Source organism: Mobula hypostoma, chromosome 1, assembly GCF_963921235.1.
Source record: "Mobula hypostoma chromosome 1, sMobHyp1.1, whole genome shotgun sequence".
Lineage (NCBI taxonomy): Eukaryota > Metazoa > Chordata > Chondrichthyes > Myliobatiformes > Myliobatidae > Mobula > Mobula hypostoma.
The window spans coordinates 168,345,891-168,362,630 of NC_086097.1; the positions used below are offsets into that span (position 1 = coordinate 168,345,891).

Sequence of the window (16,740 nt, forward strand, 5' to 3'; positions counted from 1 at the left end):
CTTGAATGTTACATTGGAAATGAATATTTGGAGGTTGCAATTATTGATAGCATTGTATGACGGCATCCATTATCTGCACTATGTGTCTGCTCTGATTTTGTTAATTTACAGTAAATCAAAAGACTACAGCAACATGCTGAATTCCTCCATCAATAACTATTAGGAATTAATATAGTTTTATAGTACAGTAGTATTGATAATGTTCTAATTAGTTCTGTATTTCAGTTAAATACATAATTTGTTACTCAGTTAAATAGTAGTTTGTCTTTTTTTTTAATACCTTTTTAATTATTTCCATGAAACTTTGGCTAATTGGGGAAGCTGCTTAATTGGGTCAAAATGTACTGGTCCTGGTGTGTAGCAGTTAACTAGAATACACTGTACTTAAAGCGGAGGTTGATAGATTCTTGATTAGTAAGGGTATGAAAGATTACAGGGAGAAGGCAGAAGAACTGGATACGGGGGTAAATATGATGGAATGACAGAGTGGACTCAATGGGCTGAATGTCCTAATTCTGCTCCTATGCCTTATGGTCTTAGACCAAAACTACATACAACTGTAGTTTCACTAATGTTTCATATATATGCAACAAGACTTCCTTAGTCCTGTATTCAAATCCTCTTGTAAGAGGCAAACATAGAGTTTGCCTTCCAAATTCCTTTCTGCACATGGTTGTTGGCCTTAACTTGTATAGAAACTCACCCAGGTCCCTTAGAACATTAACACCACCCAGACTCCCACCGTTTATAGTTTGGTTTTCTTTGATGTGCAAAGTGAATGATCCCATATTTCCCATATTATAGAAAGGATGTGATTGCACTGGAGAGTCTGCAGAGGAGATTCACCTGGATAGGAGGCCTTTAGTTATGGGGAGAAATTGGATAGGCTGAGTTTGCATTGCCTGGAGTGAAAAAAACCAAGCAGAAGCACCAACTTACTGGCAACAAACAAAACTATTAACTACTTAATTAATCACACTTTTTTCTGGTAAACAATCACTGCAATCAATAGACTATAACCTCCCTTTCAGAGTTGAGCTTTTGAACCGCCTGCACAACCTGGCATTTTTTACAGTGTGAACTGAAGTCTCGAAGCTGCAGCACAGTTGCGACATGGTTAGTACGGGACAAATTAAGACTTTCTATTTTGATTAACAGTGTGAAAACTATTTTAGATCCAGAGAGTCTCCACAATGAACTAAGACGATTATGCACAATATTCCCACAGAATGGCTACAAAGTGAAGGAAATCAATCAGGGCCTTAAAAGGGCTGATGGAAAAACCAGGAAACCTAACAACGAGGAGGAACCCATCACTGCTGTCCGTCTTCCCTATATTTCCATGTTTCTGGAAGGATTGCCAGGATCCTGAAGAAATACCGGATTAGTACCATCCAGAAACCCGTAAGGAAGCTCCAATCACAGCTTACACGGGTCAAAGATGACCTGGGGCTCAGGGCGGCTGGCACTTACAGGATTCCGTGAACGTAGATTGACTTCGACGGCACAAAACTACAGTGCCGCACTAGTGACTTTTGGGACTGCCTGGTAAAGGGAGCCATTGAAATAGAACTAGAGGAAAAGAATTATAACAAAGATGAAGGCCTTGCTCTAAGAAATGGAATTTGATTGTAAACAAGGTGGGACAACAGAAACTTGATTGGATGAGGACTAGCCAATCAAGAGAGACAGACGGCGGGAGTTTAAATACCACTGGACTAAACATCCCTGATGATGATGGCAGAGTTTGTCATCGAAGCATCGGTTAAAATCGATCCCTTTTCCCAGCTGGAACCCAAGAAGAGTTTACTCATCAGAGACACAGGGAAAACATGAGGTCCTTTTTCCACTAGTCACAGTTTGCCAATCTGAGAAGGATCAGTTTATTTCCACTCTACTTCATCTCTAACAACCAATTCTCAATCCATGTCTGTATGTTATCCTCAGTTCCACATGTCTTAAGTCTTGATGATCAACATTACTGAATGACCTTCCAAATATCCAAACACTCCACATCTAGGGGTTTCTTCTTTCTACTCTACAAGTCAAGTCAATCAAAAAAATTAGTCAAACATAATTCATTTCCATTAATCCATGTTGGTTCAGCTCAATTCCATCATTCTTTTGAGGGTGTTCTGTTATTGCATCCTTCATTATGGATTGCAGCATTTTCCTCTACCACTGGAGTTGGATAATTGCTCAGTACACTCCAGTTTTCTCTTTCGCTCCTTTTTTTAAACAGTGGTACCCATCAACCAACAAGAAAAATATCAGGATCTACAGAACTCTGAAAAACCCATAACATAATATCCACCACCTTGAAGGACACCTGATGAGTTTGAGAACACAATCAATACCTAGGCGGGAGGAGAAGAGAAGCAGCGCGCCATGTGTGCGCAGCCCTCCAATGAAAAATGATATCGTATCTGTTAAATAGGGGCCATGGACAATTCTGATTTTATGAAGATGGACATGAAAGCACAGAGGAATATCTGGAAAAATTTCTGAAACGCTTGTTCGCTGCTGTCGTTACTGCACAGTCGGGAATCTTTCGGAGGGTAGGCCTCAAAATCCCTGGCTTTGCCTGCTGTTGGCGACCAAGAAGGAGGTCGAATCGTTCGGATAGTGATGGCGCTCAGTACTCAGTGTTGGACAGCTGATCAGAGCTCGAAGTTCTCGGATGACTCAGAGTTGGACCGTGGTCGGTATGGCAGGGAGAGTTTTTCTTCCTTCTCTCCGTCTGCGTGAGATGTGGGACATTTGAGTGACTTTGAACTTTTACTGTGCTCATGGACTTCTTCATCAAGTTATGGTATTGTTGCACTGTTGTAACTATATGTTATAATTATATGGTTTTGTTAGTTTTTTCAGTCTTGGTCTGTCCTGTGTTTTGTGATATCACACTGGAGGAAATATTGTATCATTTCTTAATGCATGCATTACTAAATGACAATAAAAGAGGATTGCGTGTCTTCATAATCTAAAATACCTGTAGAACACCTGAGAACAGAATTAAACACCATTAAAATTAATTAACCCAATTAACTCAACTTAGAACACTTGAGAGGCTAAACTTCCCACATAGTAAATAGTAAACATTAAAAAAGATTAAAGATAAAGATTCTATTCAACCAATTGAAATAGACACAAAGTGGCAGCTTTTCTGTAGTAAAGAATTGAGAAAGTCAGAATCTTCAACCTTGAAGCTACTTAACTGCAGTTATTGCTCACAAAAGGTATCAATGTTGTAATCATTTCTAGTATCGTTTAAATGCTTGGCAATGTTTTAAAAGAGTTACATTGAGAAACTACATTTCTTAAATATTTTTCAAATAAATAGAGAATCTGGAATGTGATCCTCAAAACTAGAATTGACTTGGAGATCAGAAACATCTAATGATTCCATTTTCAAATTATACAACTATTATAAAGTAGAATTTCAGAAGAAAGAAAATTAAACATTTTTAGACTGTATTTGGCAGATAAATGTCAAATTATGAATTTTACATAGTGCAACAAATTTTACAATAGTAAGGCATAGATGCTAATTCAACACTTACTATTCCTTTTGAAAGGTAATTATTGACAAAGTCCTTCCATGTAACTTCTCTACCAACGTTTCTGAAGAAAACATAATAAGCAACAGTTGCCCAAAATGCTGCTCCTCCTATGAAGTAAAATCGAAATTCCTTATCGTCCCAGGGAATATCACCCTAGAAAACAAAGAGCTATTAAATAGATGTAAATAGATCATGCATTCAAACACATCCAAATGCAGTGTTTCTGAGATAAATATCTGCTGTGCTGAAATATTAACTATTGAACCAATGCACAAAACACACACTATAGATTTCTATTCTAAACACTACAGATATTCACAATTGAATTCAGTCTTAAAATAAAATTCTACCTAATGCCTTGAACTTTTGAAATTCAACCCATTTCTTCACACCACTGGTGTGCTTCATGTGATAAGCAGTGCCATTGACACTATTGATAGAGGTATATTTACATACATATTTATTGCAAAGGAAGCAACTATTCAGCCCATCTTTTCCATGCCAGCTTCCAGAAGAGCAGCCTCATCAGCCCTATTTCCCCTCCCCCCCCGGTAACCTTAGTTTATTCTTTACATGCCCGTCAACCTTCCTTGATTCTTTTTCCATTAATCTGTGGTAAAAGAGCAATTTATAGCAGGCAATTAACCTAGCAGCACGAGACAGGGAGGGAAAGTGGAGTTCACAAGGTCTCACCATGACATATATTTGATATGACTTGAGGAGAACTTGTGAAATCCACACATCCGAGGTCAGGTTTGAACCTGGACCCCTAGAACTAAGGCAGAAATGCTAACTGCTGGACTACTGTGCTGTTAATATAGATGAAATGGCCTCTTGTAACATGGATATAATCTAAGCACCCATCTGTTTCATATTTAGCATAGGAAGCAAACGGAAAACATGCACAGGCATTTGAAAGTTCTTAAGGCAAATATTTATTGGGAAGAAAATTTGTACTTTTATTTAAATGACACTTCCAACATGTTCAGTGGAATTTAATTTCATTGATTTACCATTTTTAGAGATCATTAGGCTGTTGGTACTGATCCCTGATACATACTTTGATGTATACTTGATTCAAGGCTTGGAGTTATTGTTGTTACCCATTTTAACATTAGTGGGCACGTGACCAAGTGTTTAAGGCATTGGACTAACGATCTGAAGGTCGTGAGTTCGAGCCCCAGCCAAGGGAATGTGTTGTGTCCTTGAGCAAGGCACTTAATCACACATTGCTCTGCAACGACACTGGTGCCAAGCTGTATGGGTCCTAATGCCCTTCCCTTGGATAACACTGGTGTCATGGAGAGGGGAGACTTGCAGCATGGGCAACTGCTAGTCTTCCGTACAACCTTACCCAGGCCTGCACCCTGGAGAGTGAAGACTTTCCAGGCACACATCCATGGTCTCGCAAGACTAACATTAGTATGAGATTTCACCATGGGGAACAATTTCATATGACTTTGAAGTAAGAAGCAGATTTGTACCATTTAATGGTTATATTTGTAAAGAACTGATTTGCCATCAAGGGTAGTATTACACCACGACACTTACACAAGGGTTTAAAAAAATGGGTCTAATTTTATGCTTCTTTAAGAAGGAAGAGCACCACAGACATGGAAGACACAAGTTTCCTGTCAGCATCCGGAACATAGTCAAGTGTATGACATTCCAAACTGAGAAAGCCAAAGGCCGTAGCAACAGCATCTGAATACTCCTCTCCCACATCATGCACTGCTCCAGTCAGCAGTTTCCATGGAAAAGGGATTTAGATTAATTAAGAGTCACTGGTTTAGTAAGTTTGGCACAATATTATGGGCCATAGGCTTTGCCCTCTACCTTACTGCTCTATATTCTATGCTCCAACTTTAAAATCACTACAGGTGTTAATAAGCAATTAGTGAGTTTTCAAGATATTGCTTGATAATATCAATCTTTCTTTAATTTCCATATTTGTAAAAGAAATGTTTCTGTGCAACTTATCTCACTTAAATAAAAACAAAACTATAGTATAAATAGTTAAAACTTTCAGTTATTCATCATGGGCAAGAACCCTAGCTGATTTCCTGTATTCCTTCTCTGGAGAACTGAATTTAATTGCCATTTCTGAAAGAGGAGATTAAAGTACTTTATTAGAGCTTAAGTGCTCCCATTTCCAATAATGAATATGTTCAGTGATACCAAATCCAAATTTTATTGCAGGTTAAGTGAACAGTGGGCTATAATAACTGCTGAGTTTTGCATAATAATTTTATAATAGCTGAACAATTGCTTTTTGCCATTATGTATCCCAAGAATTCAGCTATTTCAATGCAGAATACTATTCCAGTCCCTTTGACTCTGTTGTTCTTCAAAGTTCCTAAAACAGATAACCAAAAAAGTGTGCAATACTCAAAGGTGGCCTCATTGCCTTCCTTCACAGATACTGCCCAATCAGCTGAATGTTTCCAAAATAATATTTTACTTTTAATGAAGGAAGTGTTAGGAACTCCAGGAATTTAACCTTGCAGAGCAGGATTAAGGCAAAAGTTCGCAGCACTTACCTTCTGTAACCTGGCCCACCAAGTGGATTCATCTTTTCGGCCTCCTTTCCTTCCACCAGTTCCACCACCTGACCCGTTATTCCCAAGACGCTGAGAATTTGCAGATTTTGACTCTGAAATATTCAACAGATCATTATCAGTTGCCATTGTTAATTGGTTAAATCATCATGTAGTGCAGATATTTGAAACAGTCTGGTTTCCTTGGCTGCGCAAGTCCAGGGAAGACACTCTCAAGTCCCACCAAACTCACGAGATTGAGACTGCTTGATCCCCGCCCAAACCCCGGTTTGTATGGATGCTGTGTAATTTGCTACCCTGTTAAAAATTAGTGCCACGAAATAACACAGTAGTACACTGCATACGATTAAAGGAATTATATTTATGAATCTTAACTTAAGTAAAGGATTAGTAAAGAATTAACAAAAAGGGCCCATTCTAATTAAACAGTAAAATGTGCACAAGTTGGATTTCATCTTGAACTTCTCTGTCACACATGTGCTGGGCCCTCAGTCAGCGTGAATACCCACACCACCTTCCGAACATTGCTCGCAAACCATCTCAAACTAACGGGTCTCCCACTGGATCATATGCTAAGACCAGTTCTCCCCAGCGCCTTCTCTCTTCAACTTCTGCTGAACAAAAAAGCCTAAGCTCAACCTTAGTGTCCCTCACCAGAGGAACCTCCCCTTAATTCGACCGTCCTAATTGGATGGCACACCTTTCTCCTCATCTCTCATCTTCAACAGTAACCCAAACAAGCTGCTCTTATAGAACTGCCAACATGAAATACATACAACATAACATCAAAAATATGAACTAGGGCATTACATATTCAACATAGATTACTGGAAAACTAATCCTAAAGTTGCTGTTTTCCCTGTTAATGAATGATCATTAGAAATTCTAAATTAATGCAAGTCATTTATAAATTTAGATATGATGGCAATAAGCCAAATCCCATACCTTTTGCTTCAGAGGATCCTTTGGATTCATTTGCTTTTTTGGATTTGCTTGGAAAATATTTTTCAAACCCTGCAGGAAAATAATGTCAGTTTAAAATCCATACAAAGTGTAAACTTAACTAAATCTTTGTAAATGTATAGGATGTACTTTGAACCTCAAGACTCACCATTACATAGAAATAAATATAGCTCATTTATAGAACTGGTAACTGGAAATTAGAATGTTAATAATTTGCTTTTGTATTTAATCCATTTTGCCACATACATTCAACCCTCTTATTTCCCCCAAAGCTGGTGATCTACCCAAATGAACCTCTCCAAGCTTCAGCTAGGTACCTTTTTATGGGAAGGTAACCAAACAAGTGTGTGTGTCGGGTACAATGATTCAGCATGCCCATGGTTATGAGTCCCATAATCTATACCAATATCATAAAACCAAGTTGATTTTTCTTTCAAATGTATCAGAGTCAGAGAGATACAGCATGAAATCATGTGCTTTAATGCACCAAGTGCATGCCAACTATTAAACATCCTAATCATGCACTAAACAATTTTATTTTCCCCACTTTCCTATCGGCTGTCCCTTCCCCAGGTTCTACTACCCACATCTTTTTGGAAGTTAGGAGAAACTGGAGTGCCTAGGGAAACATGAGAAGTCACAGCAAGAATTGCAAACCTCACACAAATTGCACTGGAGTTAAGATCGAACACAAGTTCAACCCTATCATCCCCTCGAAAGTGATCACTAAGCTCTAAGGCCTAGGCTTTGATGCGCAACTGGATCCTCGATTTCCTCACCTGCAGACTCCATCAGTGCAGGTTGATAACAACATCTCCCCCACAATCACCATCAGCAAGGGTGCACCACAAGACTCTGTATATAGCCCAGTGCTCTGCTCACTTAATGCCTTTGATTGTGTGGTTAAGTATAGCTCCAATGCCATATTTAAGTTTGACATTGACACCACTGTTGCTGGCTGAATCAAAGGTCATGAGAAATCGGCATATAGGAGGGAGATTGAAAATCTGACTGAATGGTGTCAGAACAACAACTTCTCACTCAACATCAGCATAACTCAAAACTGATGATCAACTACTGGAGGTCTATGAACCAGTCCTCATCAGGGGGTCAGAGGTGGAGAGCAACTTTAAATTCCTTGGCGATATCATTTCAGAGGACCTATCTGGGATCTGTAAGCAGGTGCCATCCCAAAGAAGGCACAACAATACTTCTAATTTCTTTGTATACATTTGGCATGTCATCTAAAACTCTGACAAACTTCTATAGATGCACAGTGGAGAGCATCTTCATGGCCTGGAATGGAAACACCAATGCTCAGAAATGAAAAAGTCTACAGAAAGCCCTTCCCAACATTGAGCACTTTTATAAGGAGCGCTTCCACAAGAAAGCACCACCCCTCATCAAGGACCCCCACCACCCAAGCCATGCTCTCTTCTCACTACCACTATCAGGCAGGAAATACAAGAGCCTCAGGTCTCAGACTATCAGGGTCAGGAGCAGTTTTACCCTTTAACCATCAGGCAGCTGAACCAATGAGGATACCTTCACTCACCTCAAATCTGCACTGATTCCACAACCTACAATCTCACTTTCAAAAACATCATAACTCATGCTTGCAGTAAAGTGGATTCTGGTTAATTGAGCCATCAGATAATCAGGACAACCACTTATTTGGGACTCTATGCTGTTTAATTGGGATAAGACACTGTTGCAGAAGTTTCTAACCAGCATACAGTCATATGCACTTGTGTAGCTATTAAAACACTACCCATGCTTAGAATGAGCAGTTTTTAAACAGCGTCAGTTGCGTGTGTTTGTGTTCCACAAGCAGTGATTTTTGTCACTGATAGGTGGCAAGAAATAAGCAGTGATACAATTCAGAACTGTTTTGCTCACTGTGGCTTGGCGATGCCAGAAAGGCCAGGAATGAAAATGAAATAATTTCATTACTTCAACAAGTTAGGAACTATGAAGGATTAAGGTATCGACAATCATTTTGAATGTTACAATGAAAATGAAGATTTGGAGGATGCAATCATTGAAAGCATTGTATGAAGGCAGTCCTCTTTTCCATAGATGCTGCCTGGCCTGCTGGTTTCCTCCAGCATTTTGTGTGTGTTGCTTAGATTTCCAGCATCTGCAGATTTTCTCTTGTTTGAGAATCTATTAGTTTTTTTTTGCACAATTCGTCTTCTTTTGTACATTGGTTGTTTGTCAGTCTTTATGTATAATTTTTCATAAATTCTATTGTACTCTTTTTCCTGTAAATGCCTGCAAGAAAATTAATTTCAAGGTAGAATATAGTACTTTGATAACAAATTTACTTTGACTTTGAAGTCACTGGAGCAGTGAACCTGTGGCTGCACCACTGTGATCTTACAGTCAATAGAATGTTAGCAACAGAAAACTATGATACATCAAGCATTTTTTTAAATGAGTGGAAATTATACTAGGCGTGGCCCTCCTGAACAGTTAAACTCCCTATGCACACGATCCATGCCAAAGGCAAGACCAGCAAATCCATAGACATCACAACAGATGTCAGGATTGTTTCTCATTCCAGGATATTTTGAATTTAAGTAACAATAAATATAGCTCATTATTTACTAAAATGTTAACTGAAAAATAAGGATATTTTATTATATTTTGAATTAATCCATTCTACTGCATAAATGACCCTCTTTCAATTTCAGAGAGGTGAAGACCTGCCCTTGTGAACCTTTCTAGTTTGAAGTAAAAGGCCCTCTTAAAGCACTGCTAGATAAAGAATTCCAGGATTTTGACCTAGGGGATTTAGGAGTTATAACTCTAATAATTGGCTTAATTTTAAACACGAGGGATCCTGCAGATGTTGGAAGTCTTGAGCAATATCAGGCAGCACCTATGAAGGGGCATAAACAGTTGACATTTCAGGTCAAAAACTTCCATCAGAACTGGAAAGGAAAGGGGTAGAAAGTAGAATAAGGAGGTGGGGGTTGTGGCTGGAATACATTTAATGGCTGACAGTATTAGTTTAGCCCTGTTGCTGAAGATAGGCATCTTGATCATGTTTGATTGGGTAATAAGTGTATTATATCATTCATGTTTGGTCAGTGACGATTCAGTAATTTTTTTGTGTATTTACAACTGGTTCACAGGCAATCCTTGAACTTCAGCCTAACTATAAATGCTATCTAGCTGATTTTAAACTTACAATGACATAACTACACACAATGAAACAGAACAATGCAGAGTGAAACCCATAGGGAAGGTGTAGCAAAAGGATGTAAATACAGGTCAGTCTTAAATTACATGATATGAGCAAAAAACAGAAACAATAAACTAATAAGTCAGCTTGAAGTAGAAAAGCATTGGCTGGATGTTGAGTAAGATTTCAATTAATCATCCTTGACATATTGAAGAATTTTTTTAAAATCCTGATAACATTACATTTTCCAGCAGGATCACGTCAGTTAATGCAACACAATTAAGCTTGCTCAAAGAGACCATTGTTGGAGAAGATGAAGCAGGTAGGAGATCAAATGAATATTTTACTGCATCCCTTTAAGCTTATCATAGAGGTGGCCAGGAATACATTCACCCACAAGCAGTAAACAGGAGGTCAAAGGATCAACATTAACTTACAGCTGGTTGTGAATGACTTCAGATTTAAAACACAGTAGTAATGTACACAACATCCATAACAGTGGTGAAAATGTGAACAGTAATAGGTTAACAACAGGAATTCTGCAGATGCTGGAAATTCAAGCAACACACATCAAAGTTGCTGGTGAACGCAGACGAAGGGTCTCGGCCTGAAACGTCAACTGTACCTCTTCCTAGAGATGCTGCCTGGCCTGCTGCGTTCACCAGCAACTTTGATATGTGTAACAGTAATAGGTTGATAGGCAAGAAAGACAGCTATCCTCAATTCATATTCAATGAAAATGAGACAGGCTTCTTTACAAAAGGAATGCTGTCACACACATTTCCACATATGCCTGGATATAAAACTACCAGAGACCACTTGTCACTCCTGCTGAGTTAGGGGGCAATGCCTCAAGATCTTAGAGGTGGCAGAAAGTTTGTGAACCCTGTAGAATTTTCTCTATTTCTGCATATCACCTAAAATGTGATCAGATCTTCACTCAAGTCCTAGACCTAGATAAAGAGAACCCAATTAAATAAATAATACAAAAAACATTACACTTGTTCATTTATTTATTGAGAAAATGATCTAATATTACATGCATTTGTTGGATAAAGTATGTGAACTTTTGCTTTCAGTAAAAGTGGTGTGAACCCTGCCCCCCCCCCCACCCCTGTACAGCAATAACTTCAACCAAGAGTTTCCAGTAACTGTTGATCAGTCGTGCACATCATCTTAAAGGAACGTTCGGCCATCCCTCCTTAGAAACTGCTTCAGCTCTGGGATGTTGGTGGGCTTCCTTGAATGAACTGCTCACTTCAGGTCCTTCCACAATGTTTCTATAGGATTAAGGTCAGAACTCAGCCATTTCAAAACACGTATTTTCTTCTTTTTAAACCATTCTGTATTTGATTTACTCTTGTCTTTTGGATCATTGTCTTGTTGCATTATCCAACTTCTAATAAGCTACAGGTGACGGATTACTACCCTGACATTCTCCTGTAAAATGTCTTGACATAATTTTGAATTCATTGTTCTCTCAACGACTGCAAGCTGTCCAGGCCTCGAGGCAGCAAAGCAGCCTCAAACCATGATGCTCCTTCTACCATGCTTCAGTTGGGATGGGATTTTGGTGTTGGTGTACAGAACCCTTTTTCCTCCAAACTTAGCAATGTGTATTTCTGCCAAAAAGTTCAACTTTTGTCTCATCTGCCCACAGAATATTTGTCCCAGAAGCATTGTAGAGCATTTAGGCAGTCTTTTGCAAACTTGAGACTTGCAGCAATGTTTTATTTTTGGAGAGCAGTGGTTTCCTTCATGGTGTCCTTCCATGAACACCATTCTTGTTCAGTGTTTTTCTTATAGTGAACACATGAGCAGAGACCTGAGCAAGTTCTACTGATTTCTGCAGGTCTTTTGCTGTTATCCTTGGGATGTTTTTCACCTCCTTCAGCATTGCACATTGTGCTCTTGGTGTGATCTTTGCAGGATGCCCACTCCTAGGGAGAGTAGTAACAGAAATGAGTTTCCTCCATTCGTAGACAATTTCTTCCACTGTGGACTGATGAACACTCATGTCTTTAGAAATGCTTTTGTAGCCTTTTCCAGCTTCATGCATCTCTACAATTCTTCTTCAAAGGTCCTCTGAAAATTGTTTTGATTGAAGCATGGTCCACATAATGAATGTGTGTCTTTTTTTAATAGAGCAGAGCACCTCCACAACCCACACCTCCAATCTCATCTCAATGATTGGAACACCTGACTCCAAATAGCTTTTGTAGAAGACATTACTCCAGAGGTTCACACACTTTTCCCAGCAAATACATGTAATATTAGATCATTTTTCTCAATTAATAAATGAACTGGTATAATCTTTTCTGTGTTATTTATTTAGTTGGGTTTTCTTTATCTAGTTTTAGGACTTGCATGAAGATCTGATCACATTTTAGGCCATATTTATCCAGAATAAGAGAAAATTCTACAGGGTTCACAAACTTTCTAGCACCACTGTATACCAAAATCCATGCTTGTCTACCAGAAAATTCAACAGCAATAAATGGGTTTTCTGAAGAGCACCTGTTTTTAATTCGGAAGGCAAGCCAAGACACATGTAACAATGTCTTCTCCTAGCAGTGGTTTATTTCATATTTTTGCCCAATGAAGAATTACTGCATAGAAAGTAATCTTGAATATCAGGTAAAGTGTTTATAATATCCCAGGCCATCTAAAGGACAATAATAGACTCTCAGATTGTTGACCTTGGAAAGAACGAATCTTCCAAACACAAAAGTCCCTTACAAAGCTAATGGACTAAAAATTAAAGTACAATTTCAAGGCTTTTTATCAATGCAACTTCAAGCATTTGACTGAAAAAACAATTAAGCAGCCAAGATAAGTAGTCAATGAGGAAATCTTGAAGAACAAAATCACGCCCTGTGAAGTGTACTATAACATCTTTTGATGTTATCAATTGCCATCATTGATTATATAATCATATCATTCTGTGAATGTACCATTCTGTGATCATGAAAACCATTTTTAACACCGCTGCATCCTAGACGGTGGTCACCAGCATTTCCAGGAACAGTATGGCACAAGTTATGGCTGGAGGCATATGGCAACGTTGTGGCATTTGGGAGCGGAGCAGTGAGCAGCAATGACATCACTCAACCAGCTTCCCAAAAAGGACTGGATAAAGTTGTTACTCAGGGTGACAGAGTTACTGCAGTCTCATGGGGCACCCTAATGAATGAGGAACTGCAAGATTTGCAACAATGCCAATTCCAGTGAATACCAATAATACTGAAACAGTAGATTCCAGTTGAAATACTTAATAGTTGATGTGATCATAGATGTAAGTATTCTGAAAGACAGAGGGAATTGAACCATTTTCTGAGAAGGACTCAAACTGCAGGCACAGTTCCTCAGTTAAAAGAATTGTGCTTGACAGCATTTCCCATTAGAGAAATGCTCCATGAAGGGAATAGGCATGACAGTTAACCCTGGATCTCATCACAACTTGGCCATCTTCCCAGATACAGCTTGACTCATCACCCACACTTTCACCTGTATCCTCTTCCACTAATGTTCTTATTGCTGCTCTGGGGCATTTGCAAATTCATTCTTGTCAGTTTACACTATATTTTGTATTACTTCTCATTACATTGACCTTAACAAGACTTGGTACAATGCACAGCCTTAAAGGTCCTTGATATGAAATGTTGACTAAGCTTAATATTTCCACAGATGCTGCTTGACCTGCTGAATTCTTCTAGCATCTTTTTGCTCCAGTTTCCAGATCTGAAGCCCCTTGTGTCTCCAAATTTTAAAAAAGTAGGTGTCTTACATTACTGTCAAAACAGATTCTAAACAATTTGGTCCCATACTAAAATAAAGGTTTAGAATGCAAGGAAGTGTACTTAAGTGGCTCATTTAAAATAATGTAAGTTCTTTTTCTTGCTTTACAGAGCGACTAGATTAAAAAGCATTTTGGACATTTAAAGAAACAGACTAGTTATTAAATGATAATATATAATTAGAATCTCAAGATGCCGTACCTTTAGGAGGCCGTGAGCAGAGGCGTCTGTAGACACCAAGCACGTTTGTCAGCAGACTGTTCCCATCCACACAGTTAAATGTACAACCAGAAGACTGCAAAACAAATGGCACTAATCCTTCAACCAGCCATTGCAACAAGAATGTCACAAAAACAGCGTTAAAAGAGCTAGATAACACTTGCTTGCTTTTTCACATTAAACCAATTTAGTGCTATGGTGGTATTAAGACATTGAGGTTACAATTTTAAAAGGCAAAATAATTTCAACCTCTGTCTTTAATGTAGATCATTAGAGAAACGGAAAGGTGTTTGATGTTTGGCATGATCACAGTGGGTCAAAGAAGCTACTTCTGTGGTGCTGCTTCACTTCATACCCTCTGCTCAAATTTTGAGATCTTTATAGAATTCAAGAAATACTTTTGATTCTGTAACTTCTGATAATATAACTTTTTCCTACCACAATATAATTCTTGTTTGTCGTTTCATGTGTTCTTTCCATCTCAAATCAGACAAGATCAACCAATATCATTTGGTATTGTTGGATCCAACTGTTGAATTTTAATCATCATTTTCTTTGCTATTTAACAATCAATTATCTGCTTGTATTTTAAGTAGCCGTTATATACATAACAATTTAATATGCCTCTTGTGTCTATGCAAAGTACAATTCTGGAAGTGTTGTTCCTTCATTAAATGGCTAATATTGTCTCATTAGTTAATTTTACCAGAGTATTTAATAAGTATTTTATAATTGGTTTATTCTTATCTATGAATTTTCTTATCTTTTGGGTATAAAAATAGCTGTTTTGTGCTAGGCACCATCTTTAGATCCTCTCTTCAATAGTAAGCCCTCGGCCACTGCTCTGTTCCTGTTCTCTTTGTTCTATCAACTCAACAACATCCTCTATTGTCAGAGGGAAAAGTTCTGGAAAAAAGAATTTTGGCACGATGAAAATAGTGGTTTTACGATCTATTTGCTTGTTGGATCAACCTATGTACTTACTTACTGCCCATTACGCCACTGGCATTGAGGGCAACAATGAAGGTACTCCATCCCTAGCAGTATTCAGGATTTCCTTCATCACGTCAGTAGCTTCCTCTTGGCTTTCACTGCTGTCAGTCATACAAGTCCCAGGTAGAGACTTAGGAATACCATTGCACTCAGATGTAGAAGGATTCTTCATTGTTATTTCAATAACAATTTTGTTTTCCCAGTCAGGATTGTTACCTCTGAGGTGAACCCCCAAACCTGGAGGGCTGGTGGACTACTCTTAGTCTGTCCTCTACCCTTTGACCTGTTTGACATGGGTGACCCTACCTAGAGCCAAAGCATAAAGCCCCAACTCCAGCCAACATAGCTCTCCAGGTCATTGAGGTATGCAAGCCTCCAAACCCTAGAACAAGGTTATAGTCCCCTTGGAGGATCAGCCTATGTGGTTACAATCTATTTGGTTGTTTGAAGATTATCTACTTGCTATTTGGTTACAATCTATTAATATTTCTAGATCTCAAATTGATAAAAGCATCTACAAATTAAAATTGAATCAAAACGATTACCAATGTTGTGAAAGTTAATAAGAACTCTTACCCAAATAAAACATTTCAGTTGGATAAAACTATTGAAAAAGTCCAGACAAAAATACCAACATAACTAAGTTTATTGAGAATAAGAAGGGATGTATTAAATTCAAGAAAATGGCTGCTACTGATTTAGAGATAAGAGCACATGGTCAGTTTGATGGAATGTGTGAGCAATTGAGAAAGTTTAACAGGGAGTCTTCTACTAATTGAAACAAACACAAAACCTACGATAAACTACAAAACAGTATGACAGAGACAATAAAAAGTCTAAAGAGCAAATCTTTGCATTAACCAAAACAGAAGAACAATACAGTATTTCAATTTACACAAGTGCAATGTATGGAGTTTCAAAGCAAACTAAAACAAAATGGAAAAGCCATGAATTCAAGTGGGTGATCCTGCTAATGATGCTTTGAGTGACATTGCTAGTGATGCTACAGCTGATGCTGGAAAACACCCACCTCTGAAGTTTCACCTGAAGAATTACGGCTCACATCAAACAGTCTCCCTATACATTGCCAGCATCCAAACGCTGGAGAATTACAGCCTGTATCAGACAGTCCTCCAAGACAGCGACACCATCTGAATGCCGAAGAATTATAGGATGGACATGACATGGACTCTACCACAGTCTCAAGAATCTCAAATGAAAATGAGTGATGAAACAATAAGATTGACAGCTACAGTGCCTGTAAAAAGCATTCAACCCCCGCGAAGTTTTCACATTTTATTGTTTTACAACATTGAATCACAGTGGATTTAATTTGTTTTTTTACACTAATGAACAGAAAAGACTCTTTCATGTCAAAGTGAAAACAGATCTCTACTAAGGTAGATTAAAGTCTGACACGAGCCTTGTGGCCCCGGCCAAAGCTCAAACCCACAACCTTC

The 16,740-nt window shown here is 38.4% G+C and overlaps 1 protein-coding gene and 1 long non-coding RNA gene across 2 annotated transcripts in view; one reads left to right on the forward strand and one right to left on the reverse strand.

Moving 5' to 3' along the window:
- Nucleotides 1-16,740, reverse strand: part of LOC134352194 (AFG3-like protein 2) — an 89,255-nt gene that overhangs the window by 52,554 nt on the left and 19,961 nt on the right. Inside the window, exons 2-5 of the mRNA XM_063059481.1 lie at nt 14,270-14,363; nt 7,064-7,132; nt 6,101-6,213; nt 3,561-3,713 (exon numbers count right to left, since the gene is read on the reverse strand). Of these exons, the coding sequence (XP_062915551.1) occupies nt 3,561-3,713; nt 6,101-6,213; nt 7,064-7,132; nt 14,270-14,363 (429 nt within the window). The remainder of the gene's footprint in view (nt 1-3,560; nt 3,714-6,100; nt 6,214-7,063; nt 7,133-14,269; nt 14,364-16,740) is intronic.
- The window catches only part of LOC134352202 (uncharacterized), an 85,183-nt gene that overhangs the window by 32,622 nt on the left and 35,821 nt on the right, over nt 1-16,740 (forward strand). The gene's annotated exons all lie outside the window — the stretch shown is intronic.